The 12222-nt window shown below is 36.8% G+C and overlaps 1 protein-coding gene across 1 annotated transcript in view; it reads right to left on the minus strand.

Annotated features, from left to right (window-relative positions):
* PRKN (parkin RBR E3 ubiquitin protein ligase) overlaps positions 1 to 12222 on the minus strand; it is a 761494-nt gene that overhangs the window by 278894 nt on the left and 470378 nt on the right. The window contains exon 7 of the mRNA XM_040551523.1: positions 9434 to 9570. Within this exon, the coding sequence (XP_040407457.1) occupies positions 9434 to 9570 (137 nt within the window). The remainder of the gene's footprint in view (positions 1 to 9433; positions 9571 to 12222) is intronic.

The following is a 12222-nucleotide window of genomic DNA, read 5'->3' on the forward strand; positions in this document are numbered from 1 at the left end:
CTCATGGTCTTCTCTCAACTACCTGTGTTCAGTGCCAGTGCTCTATCTACCCACTCTGTGTAATGTCGGTTCCAAAGAGTCCAAAAAAAAAAAAAAAAAAAAAATCACAAGCAGATAGATTACAATTGCAATATCCAAGGACCAGTTCTTGAAATTGGCCTATGGTACCAAGTTCTAAGTGAAAGTACTGAAGTATCATGGTCAATACCTGAGGCATCACATCAGTTTAGAGACTGACAAAATGCAATGTGCAGGTGCTCAGATTTCGTAAACATTTTATTTTTAGTTAGTTTGAAAGGACCTTAGTTAGTTTGAAAGGACTTTAGTTTAAAGCACTGAAGATTGCATCTCAGTGGCATTTCATCAGTGGAAGTGGCAGCATGTTGTTCCACCCTCACTTTTAATTTCCACGAAGTGCTTTAGCTATGAGGAGGAAGTTTGATTTCCATGCTTACAAGGTCATTTGTTACATTCTTAGGAAAGAGAACCGGGCTATCAATTGACAGCAGCTGACGTAATGTCTTTGGGAACATGAACACAGATTCTTCAAGGACCAGAATGAGAACACCAAGTTATTGCATACAGACCTACCTTTCAACCATCACCAATTTCAGCCACCGCTATGGTGGCCTGTATTTGAACCCGATACAGAATGAAAATTTCCTTACTAAATAATACACCTTATCCCCGTTCCACCATTTCTTTCTTTTCTTTAATCTTTTTTCTTTATCTCTGTAGAGATAAAATATATTGATGTGCGGTTTGAACCATGTTACTTTTTATAACCCTCACTTGCACCTACATTGTGCAATCATTTGGCACATCTGCTATATCAAGAACAAATCTGATTTAAGAGTTTTAATAAGAACTTGCATCAATAAATTATAACAGATTGGTGATTAGTAGTATTATTTATATGCAATATTTTTGTACCTCTTATAATGCTGATGTCTGCTTCACGGGGATTAATTATTTTCATAATTTTGTCTAAGTAGTAATATAGAAAACGTCAAAAAGAAAATTAGATTTTCACTTTCCAGACACAGAAATTTAATTAAAGCCAACTCCTTGTTGAAGGAAAATGTCCTTAGCTGGTTCTGTGATGTGGCAGCAGCTCTACATGCTGCCATGTGGGAGACCAAAGCTCAGAAAGTGACTCGGGGAATATTAATCACCAGGCTTCAGAGACTAAACACATGCTGAATGTGCCACAGTTGGTCCCAGCAACTTATTTATGGGGTATATAAGGTAGCAGACATTAATGAATTCTTACAAAGGCTGCTGCTTGCAGAACCCACCTTAGAGATGGTGCTACACTGAAAGAGACCCTCTGCTCAGATACAAACTGATCAGGAGAAAACTCTCAGGAAATCTGCAATTATCCAAGCATGAAGGGTCAGCTTCTCTTCCTGCTATTCTGAAAGTACAAGCTAAACTTCTCAAACACATTCCGGCTATAAAAATTAGTATCTTCTACAGTCCGTTGGACATTTTCAGGACAAACACCCAGATGTCTTCAGTCTTCGGAAGAATAGTTCACATGTAAACCACTGAACTACTGTGATTAAAGGCTAAATTCCCAGGCATATGAAAATGTGAGAGCAGCTGGAGGTATTATTTCACCGTTTTACCCAACCTCCTTCTTCAGATCTTTTATCTTTCGTTCCTTGAATAATCACCAACATGTCTTAATGCATGTCTCAATTGGATGGAGGCTTAAAAGTGACTGATCAACCCAGTCAAAGGTTGTTATACCCATATCAAGTGATTATTATCAGATAAACCACTATAGACAGAAGCACCTTCAGTCAGAACGAATATCCTTCATTTCCAAAGATAAAGTCACAGCTCTCACTGACCCCAGTTGAGACAAAAATTCACCTCCACTTCAGCAGGAAATAGTAGTGAAAGATAGATATCTACTGCCCATATTCTGCCACTGTTTCAGCATGTGTATTTTACATTGACACTAGGCAACTTTTTCTATATGAAAAGAAGTCTGCTTTGAAAGATCATTCCTAGTTCCTTTTAGAGCCAATTAATTTCTAAGCAAGATTTTTTCATTATCTCTTGCCCTTTGGTATTACTAACTGGAACAAGCCTACATGCACTGTCATCTCCATGTAATTTAAAAATTAAATATATTTCAGCAGAACTAGTAAGAGATAAGGGAGAAAAACACCTATAGTAAGAAAGCTCATGTTGAATTTAATTATGGCAACTCAAAGAATCATGTGGTATGATTTCACTGTAAGCTGTTCCTGGAGAAGAATTCAATGCCTGCCTCAAGCATATCAAGCTCCACTTGTTCTGAAGATTTTGAGACTGTTTAGATATGGAGTTGGCAATCTGCTGTTACAGAAACAGAGCAAAGACTTGAGGGGACAAATCTCAGATGTTGCAGCTTGAACTTCAGTCAACACTGAAAATAGAAATGAAGGAGCTGTTGTGACTTTCAGCCATGTCCTTTGTGCTAGACTCTTGTGCTTCTGCTAGTAAAGGACCACAAAAAAGTTCTTGATACACTGTTGGTTCATGTTTATTTTATGCTCACACTAAGAGGAGAATTTACATTTAAATTTAAATTTTAAAAAAGTTCTTCAGGAAACCACTGCAAATTCAATTACCCCTTGAAAGTAAAAATCTGATTTATCTACATGCTTTTGGTTCGCTTCTCTGGTAAAGTCTGGTTGGAATAAACTTATAGTTAGTGGAATAAGGTTAGCTTCACCCACTAGATCAGGTTAGAAGGCAGTCTAGCTGTATTATCTGATAAACTTTTGACGATTTTTAAAAAGAATGTGGGGATGTGGATGACCTTTTGTCAGTAAGGCTCTCTCCTCCAGGGTGCTGCACAGATCTCTGCCACGTGTTCTGTGCACATACAGTATTATAGAAGAAATAATTTCTCATCTTAGTCTATTAATCAAGAGTCTGTAGAAAGTTAAAAGAAAGGAAATCAGAGGGAATCTTCTTTTAAAACATATTAGAGGTGAAAAAAGAAGCAATATGTTCCTAGGAAAAGCACTGTAAGAAGGGTCACTGTACCTGGCTTCCGACACAAACTCAGTAAATGATCTCTTGTGTAACCTCTAGCTGATGTGTCACTTCTGCTTCTCTTCCCTTCTTTTGCTACTCAGATGGTAAGCCCAAAGGGACAGACATTGCCTCTTACTAAGAAATATAACTAACATCTAAGTCAATGCAGTATGTTCAAACTACCATAACATGAATAATAAGGAACTGTGATTGTATGAATGTGAACAGGAAGAAGGGAAACCTCTCGCTAAAAGTGCAATGCAGACATATCAGGAATTTGCCTTAGATGAGATAAAAGCAACAGCACATCATTTTCATACAATATTACTTTTGTGAAAAGCTCAAAATTATTTAAATTTTCTTTCATTGCTTCTAAGAAATTTAGAGTATCTTAAAAGGAATGATAAATTGTTAAGGAAAGATGGTCATCTCACTATCTCATTGTATAATCTTTCATAGTTTGCTCTTTCTTCTCTCATCTTTCTGCCTCATCTAGGAAATAATAATTTCAGTCATAGTGCTGATATGGCAGAATCCTCCCCACCCAAAGAAGGATTTGTTTTCTGGTGAGACATTTTCAGTGATCAGTCTGTGAGTTTAGCTTGAACTGACAGAGTAGAAGCCCTCTGTATATCAGCAACAGATCACGAAATTCTCACTCTGCCTGACCTATTGATGATTTTATTTACAGAAAGAGTAAATACTTATTCTGCCCATAATACACAGGGAAGATATGGTCAGAATTAATGAGTAGGCTGAACATCTAAATTATTTTTACATAGGGAAATGATCTAAGGTTCACTGTTCATCAAACAAATGCAGGAATGTATTAGCTTGTATAATCTGCTTTTTATGAAGAACTTTCCAGGAATGAGAGGATAAAAAGGTTTTGTTTTTCTACAGTGATGCCCTTCACCACAGCAGTCCTTGCATTCCCTCTGTAGAAGGAATAACCAGCTTACACTGAGGACAATGAGATGAGGACAAGTAGGCATACAAGCCTTCCTTAGCCTAGATAGTAGAGTTCAGCCAGATCTATGGGAAATTAATGACAGAAAACATCCAGGAAAGAGCGGGAAAAAAAGTCAGTTATTTCCAAATGCCCTTCCAAAAGATGCTCAGGTATCCCTTTAAGAACATGAATAGAGAGCATGGTTGCATATCTGCATTTTCCCTATCATGGGCAATACTGGAAAAAGAAAAACACAACTGGAGCTGTCACCACAAACACTCTGAAAACTGTAATTGCTTGTTTATTAATTCCTTGGAGTGGAAAAAGCCTCTCCTAAGTTGTACAATATGTAAAGAATAAAAAGCATTTTTCCAGCCTCCTACGCCTGCTTCTGTATGCTCAGATATTTCATACAAACAAGAAATTACAAAAAGTTTAAAGCTGTCAGGAATTTAACATAATGTGTCTGCTTTCAATCTCTCGTATTTTATTATTCTAATAATAAAATGCCATTTCCTATGTTACTTTAAATACTTTTTAAGCAGGAGAACACAGATTGCAGAAACTGTTCCTGTACTGAGGCTTCATACCAGGTAAATCCTGCTTCTTGTGTTAACTGCTGCACTCTTTGATTTTAGACCCACTGTCTACCTCCTCATAATATTCTTGAGAAGCCTCTGTTTGTAGATCACAGACCGCCACTTTAAAATCCCTTGCACAGAAACACACACACCTTCCTAAATGTAGTAGGGATTTTGTCTACAGCAAAAAAGACTCAAACACACTAGTTGGAGCAATCAAATCAAATGCAGCTTTCCTCCTTCCTTTTACTTGCAAACTTTGCTTTGACTGTCTATTTATTCTCCCCTTTTCTTTTTGGGTACTACAATTTTGAAAGATGATTCAGAGATTCACCACTGCTTTGACATCTTCCACAGGAATAGAAACATCCCTGTCAATATACAAATAGAATCTAATGGGGATAAAAAAATAAATCTTAAAACATACGCCTCTTTTATCACTCCCCAGCAACTTTCTTCCAATGGAATGTGGCTCTTTAAGCAGTTTGTTATACTTTAAAGCTATTGGTGGTAATTACACTCATTTATTTATATATATGCGGTAAAATGAGATTACTTCCAGATACAATAGTGCTTTACAGTCATCAGGAGATCTGCATCTTTTATCCAGATTCATTTAAAATACATCATGCATATGACTACTCATAAGAAATAAACTGATGCAAAGACATTTTTGTAAAGTGCCTACAGCAGTGCAAAACCTTGCCTTTCCTTGGCCTCGCCAACTTTCCTTCTCCCAAAGATCCATGGAAGTTTATTTTACCCTGGGGACTAAAACCCCTAATGCTGTAATGGTATTTTAAAAGTGAAACAGTGATCATAAGAATGTGTAATACAATGGGGTAATACATTGTATATTTGTATACAATTCCTGCTTCAAGGTAATGCTATGAGATTCTTTGCCCTGCACAGTAACTAAATAACCACAAATGATCTTTCATGCATATGCAAATCTGTTCCTCTAAGCACCTTATTAATTATTTCAAAGATACTTGGAGGTCACCACTCATGGAAATTTCTATGCATGAAGCCTCATTAATACAAGACACCACACAGCGAGATGGGATAGATTTTTGTTGGCATTTAACAAGGGCAGAGAGAGTATAATCTGTAACGTTTACTTTTTTATTCTAATGACCGATGAAACAGAGCCAGCTTCTATCCATAAGTCCTCTCTCTGAGCTGATACAGTGGGTTTGAACCATGGGGCCGCTGCCACAATTTTCTGAGCAGCTAATCCTGTCAATGCACCAGAGTTACTGTGCTCAGAGCTGTAGTTCTCCCATGCTGGCTATTCTCAGCTGGAGTAGCACTGCTGGGCACTAGATTAGCAGCTAAGCACTAAGGAATTAAGAATTTTGTTCTTTGTCCAAAAATCTCAGCAATGACACATTTTGTATAGGAATGCAGCAACGTTATGGCATTATCAAGGTGATATATCATAGCTCATCAGATGGTATAGCCTTCTGAACACATACTATCTTCTACAAAATTAGGGTGAATAAGAGAAAAAAAAAAAAGAGAGAGAGAAGCAAGGATAGAACCCCACAGAATACCTGAACGCAATTACAAAATGCACCTTCTGGCATATATGTGCCAGGAAGCAAGATATTAAACGTACTTGAGGAGAACTATTTATGTGCAATCCCTAGATCGTTTTCAGCTCAAGTTATCATACATATGTGATAACACTGATCTTGTCTGTCATAGTGACCCTTTGCTGTAGCAGCTGTTGTTTATTTTTATTCTGGTGTGTGTATGGTGCTTTCACCTCTAGGTTGATCCAATAAAAGATATAAAAATCTTACTACGTTGGTACATTCCCTTGATAAAAATTTGGAACAGTGAGTCAAATGTTAATGGAAACTGCAGGCTATGTTCATTATGTTATCTCTATTTTTCAAAAACACTAGAATGAACACAACTAATTGGAAGTGCAAAAAATTTAAATAGGCTTAATTACAAAACTAAACTTTCTATAGTTCTAGGGCAATGTGTGCACATATGCCTTGAAAAAATGGGCTAGATTTTAAGTAATTTAACTATTATATGAAAACAGAAAACTGAAATCACTTTTACAACATACAAACCCTGAATACTAGTATTTTCTGTTCAAGATACCATGAATACCACTCCAGCATTAGTTTGTAATGTTTAAAAATATATGAATTAATATAGACTAAGATCTTGATTGGTCTGTGTCACCTGGTCGCCTACTACAACATAAAGCTCATTACAGTAAACACGACTTTGTTTTGTATTCCTTTTACAAGCAGGCTTAAATCAAGATCCAACCTTTCAATAAAGCTCAGATCAAATATATTTCGCTTTGAGTCAAGCACTGTTAGAGATAACTTGTATTAAACCAACATTGCCACAATAAGAAAGAAAAGTAATTTCTTGGCAATGTCCCATGGTATTCATTCCTATCAAGAGGAAATAATTTTAGGCTTCACTGAGGTAATTAGAGCAGGCTGTGTCAAACACTGCTTTATCTTCCTCACATGTAAATACAAACTGCAAATTGCAGTTACAAAAACAAAGATTATGAACTGTAGATTGCAAAAATGCAATCTTATACTATTCAGTAGGAGTGCCATGATAGGTAGAAAAGCAAATCACATGATACTGTTCTGAATGTTTCTTAATTGAATTAATTGGTGATGAAAGCTGCTGAATCCATGGCTATGAAGGAGGCTAAACTGATTTGTAGTGGAACAGTAAGAGCACAGGGACTAGCAGCTCAAGTTTTCTTCTTCACAGGTGTGGAACTCAGCCTCCTGTCCTTCTCAAATGACAAAAGGTAACTTTTTCATCAGTTCCTAACTCAAATAAAACCAAATTCTAAAAACAACCAAACCTCTCGCACACCAGAAAGTTGGGTTAAAGGTAGCTACAGAAAGGAAGCAGTGAAGTTACAACAGCACCGATCAGACTCTTCAGGCTACAATGCAGTCTGTAAAAATAATGCTTAGAAATGCTTTTATTGACACAGAACTGATAACACAACAAAGAGAACTGACAGAGGTAGCAATCAATTTTAGGTTTAGATGGAATAATATTTAAAACTGCTGAGTGCTTAGAGATTGTGACTGAGAACCTCTGTAACACAAAGCATGTCAGCACAACGTTATGTCAATGCCTCTTAGAGATCAGCAGGCTGGCTCTGGTGCAAACAGGTATGCCTGGACAGCACCAAAAGCACTGTGCAGCGATGGTAGCATAGGTCCTGAAGTAGTATTTGCCTGGACAGTCCACATCAGTTTACCAGCTGTGTCAAAAAGCCTGTCCTACATGCTGTATTGGCACAACTATATTTCTTTTCCTTCAGAATTACAGTTCTCCTCTGACTCAAGAATCTCTATACTACACTGCACTGGAGCACATCTCACTGGCAAAGGACAGCACCTCATCAGGCAATTTTGAAAGTAATATTAATACTAGCTGGCGAATGGAGACAAAATTTATAGCACTTGCATTATTCTTATTCTTACTACTACTACAACTACTACCACAACTACCACTATGATAACTACTTTATTATATTATTTGGAAAACAGCTTTTTCATTTGGGGAGTTCTGAAATGTGAAAATTAGCAATACTTTAGCATTTCCATGTTCAGCTATTTTAATACAACGTATAACACATCTGAGACTAGATTGACAGCTGAATCCTATCTATAGTACAGATCTAGTGCAGATTGACCACATGATGCTACAGTAATGGTGAAGGAAAGAGCACTGGGTTCCTGTTAGGTTCTCCATTACAAGTTTTCTTACGCAATACTAAAAAGAATGTTGTTTAGTACATCAGTGTGTACATGCAGTAGCAGAGCAAGCTGCATTTGAGGAGGGAGGGAAGTAAAATGAGATCTGGTGAGTAAACAGCACATAAACAGTAATACTAGTGAAATGTGATTTGATGACCACTGATAGATCACTCCTGAAGTTATTAATAATAAATAATTTTAATGGTTCTTATTAGTATACTTACAATATCCTTAAGGCATGTTCTCACTATGAGTAAATGCCACTCTTAAGAAATACTGACAATTTTTCTCACATGTAGTGATTTGAAAGTTACCTGTCAGCTATTCAGGCATTCAGGCAAAGTTATCATCTATGCAGCTTCTAGTATGTTGGAAAATGATTCTCATAGCAGTACACAGAACTTGTTGCAAATATATATGTATGTAAGAAAATACAGCAACAGGAAAAACAGATTCTAATATACTTCTTCAAAGTAAAATTTTTGAGTTTTGCAGTCCATGAACCAGTGTAATGGAATCAATTCTCAAAACATATCTTCCAGATTCGTTGTCTTTGTTTTACTTATGCCAAACATTGTTTCCTATTCAGTTAAAACAGATTATCTACCACCTTTTCAGGGTGATCTACATCTCTTTAAACGCAGTGACAATTAGTAGCAATAACTTCATCAACAGGAAGGCTATTTGAAATTCCTATTGCAGTCTTTTTTTATTAGCTCTTGAAGACAGGCCAAGAAAGTTAACATCTTATTTCACTCAAAAGTGGAGATGTGCAGGTCAAGGATTTTTTTTTTAAACCAGTAGTGTAATGCTATCCTCTGTTAGCACTTCACAATTATAAAACTCTAGTATAAAAAAAAAATAAAAATCTGCATTTGATTTTGAAAGAAATGCCCTTTGGAATCCAGTTAATATTCCAGTTCACATGCTCAGCAAGAATCACTTCAATATTCAAATATTTCCTTCACAAAATGAAACAATTCCTTTGGAAAGAGTGTAACTCCATAGGTATACTCAAAATTAATTGGCAATTAAAAAAAAGAAATCAAAATCACATTTCCTTTTGGAAAAGAAAACCCACTAAGACATACCTACACAAGGGAGGGAGTAACCAAGCTCCAGGTCATGGATGAACTGACGGTCATTCAGCATAGTCACACAGTACAAATGGAAACAGTCTAGGCAAATGACATGGCGATGCATGCACTGGAACACAAGCACAGGACTCCTGTTAAAAACAAAACAGTGAAAATGATGAATGAGTACTTTACCATGTATACTGTGGACCAAACTCCACAAAAATCCTCATATCAAACTTTGAATTTTGTAATAATTTTTCCTTAGTAGTAGACAAGACTAGTGTCACATAAAGCCAGAATTTAGCCTGGCATACTGCAGCACTTTTAAAAAGAGATGGTTTCTAACATGAAACAGTTGTAAGGTACAGGAAACAAGTTTTTACTGAAACTTGAAACTGGAACTGTTTACTGTACTGAAAACTGGAACCTAAACCAAGGAAAATACGTTAGGAACAGAAATCCTTTGTATGAGGTGAGGTAAGATCATATATGGTAAAACATCAAACAGAAGCTAGGTGGGATTAGATAGAAATGTGACCAGCTAGGAAAGGTAAACCGGACTTTGTGAAGACCACCCTGCACCTTCAGCCTCTCAAACCAGCCACTGGAACTGTACAGAGAGAGCACTCCCTTTGTGAAAATTAGTAAAATAATTCAGCTTCTGGAGAGAGGTATGGGATTCAATTGTGAACAAGATGTCTAAGCTTCAGTGCTATATATAAGTATCTAGCTACTTGCTAAGTGAGAAATTCCCACTATAGTAAATGCACTCAGTGGAGCCTGGAGCTGATCAGCCTCCAGCTATCTGCTTTGGGCTGAGCTGAATCACCCACTTGGCTCTGTTGTCTGATGAAAAATCCACTGATGATAATGGGAGCAAACACCCACCACACATGCAGATGCCTACACGGAAACAACTAAATATGGGTATCCCAAGCTTGACGAGATACTGCTTGCGGAAATGCAGAAGAAGAACACTTGGGACAAGTGAGGAAAAACGGTTTTACTCCTGAGCTGGCCTGTACCCTGAAACCCCCAGAAGTGGCCTCAGCAAGGAGGGGCAGTGGCTCACAAAATCCTTCTCAGAATGAGTATATAGTGAGCAATATAGTAAACACTACATATGGAAAATAGTGATAAGCCTATTGTTTGCTATATGTTAACTTCAGCTACCTGTGGATAGACATACTTTAACTGTCAATTCCAAAGTTGGAAGGCTAGGCTAGATGAGGCTTTGGGGAACCTGATCTAGTGGGAGGTGTGCCTGCCCATGGCAGGGGGGTTGGAACTGGATGGTCTTCAAGGTCCCTTCCAACCCAAACCCTTCTGTGATTCTATGATTCTGTGAAAGTAATGACTATGACCTCTTTGATAAAGTCATGTGCTCTGTGCTGTACTATACCGTTTGCCTATCCCTTCCTTGAGGAGTACTACCAACCTCAAGTATCAAAGATGGAAAAATAGAAAGCAAGATGCATTAAGCTGAAAAGATCGGTGAGATTCCCAACCAAATGCTGAAATAATATACTCTTTTTTTTTTTTTTTTCCTGAGGGCAAACATGGGTAAAAATGGGTTAAATGATAAATTTTTTTCAGCAACTAGGAGGAAAGAGAATTATATAGAAATATAAATCTGGAATTCTCACATATTCACCACACTCTGGGAGTCAGGTATTAAAATACATCAAATTCAGCAGAACTTGTGATAAAATCATTAGAGTTAGCAATACTGTTATAGCTTCTGTAAATCCTGCTAGACGATGCTTTGAAAAACCACTGAAACACTAAATCACCAAGCCCTCAATGTGGGAATACAACCACAAAATGTAATCAATAATAATTTCAGATACTGTATATACGCATTTAATCTCCCATGAAAATATGCTTTAGAGTTGCACGTAGTATAGAATTCATGGCAGTGTGTGTTGGTATCTCTAAGAATATAATCTCTATGTTTTAAGGATTTTGTTGAATAAAGAAGCTTAAAAACTGAATTAAATAAAACCTCCCCATTACTAATCCTTATTAGTTGCCCACTTGCTGTTCTGAATGTAACAAATAATAATTTTAAAGACAGCTGTAAGGCAAAATGAGAAGTTGATATATATCTTTTAGCTCTGAATGGTCCCAAAATCATTAAAGAGCTGGAGGAGCAGTTATTTTGTCCTTACTGTGCAGAAGTCCCCATGGCTCACCAGTCAATGTAATCTTAAGAAAAACAACCCAAAGATTTCTTCCAAAACCAATCAAACTTGCTTATAGCTTTAAAGGATCTCTCTCCTTTAGGGTTAATTGCTCGTTTTTATTTCTGTGCTATCTGAGTATCTTTTTAGCTTCACTGGAAGCTCCTTGGATCTAAAGTTGTACTTCTCTGACCTTCGTTTTGAAGACAAAGTATAACTTTTGTGTGAGGAGCAATTCAGTGGTTGAGTATTGTTCAAAAAACAGGCCAGAAATGAAAATGGTGTTATTAACACTTCCACCTAAACTTGTAGGAAACCAAGACTAATAGCACTCCATTATGCAAATGAGCTACCACTATTAGTTACTAACATAAATTATTTTGTGATATCAATTTTGCTTCTTAATGTATTACAATTGTTTGAAATCAAACCATATTCTCCACAAGGAACACAGCCATATACGTACACATTTAAACTGTATCTTTAGGAAAAACACTAACGTTAAATTGTGCTATATTTGAACACTATCAGACTAGCAAGCAATGCATATTAACTGCATATAAGTCTGAGTTCTACCTGTATCATGAAACGCAACCTTTCACAACTAAATCTGTTAAT

This window comes from Cygnus olor, chromosome 3, assembly GCF_009769625.2.
Source record: "Cygnus olor isolate bCygOlo1 chromosome 3, bCygOlo1.pri.v2, whole genome shotgun sequence".
In the NCBI taxonomy this organism is placed as follows: domain Eukaryota; kingdom Metazoa; phylum Chordata; class Aves; order Anseriformes; family Anatidae; genus Cygnus; species Cygnus olor.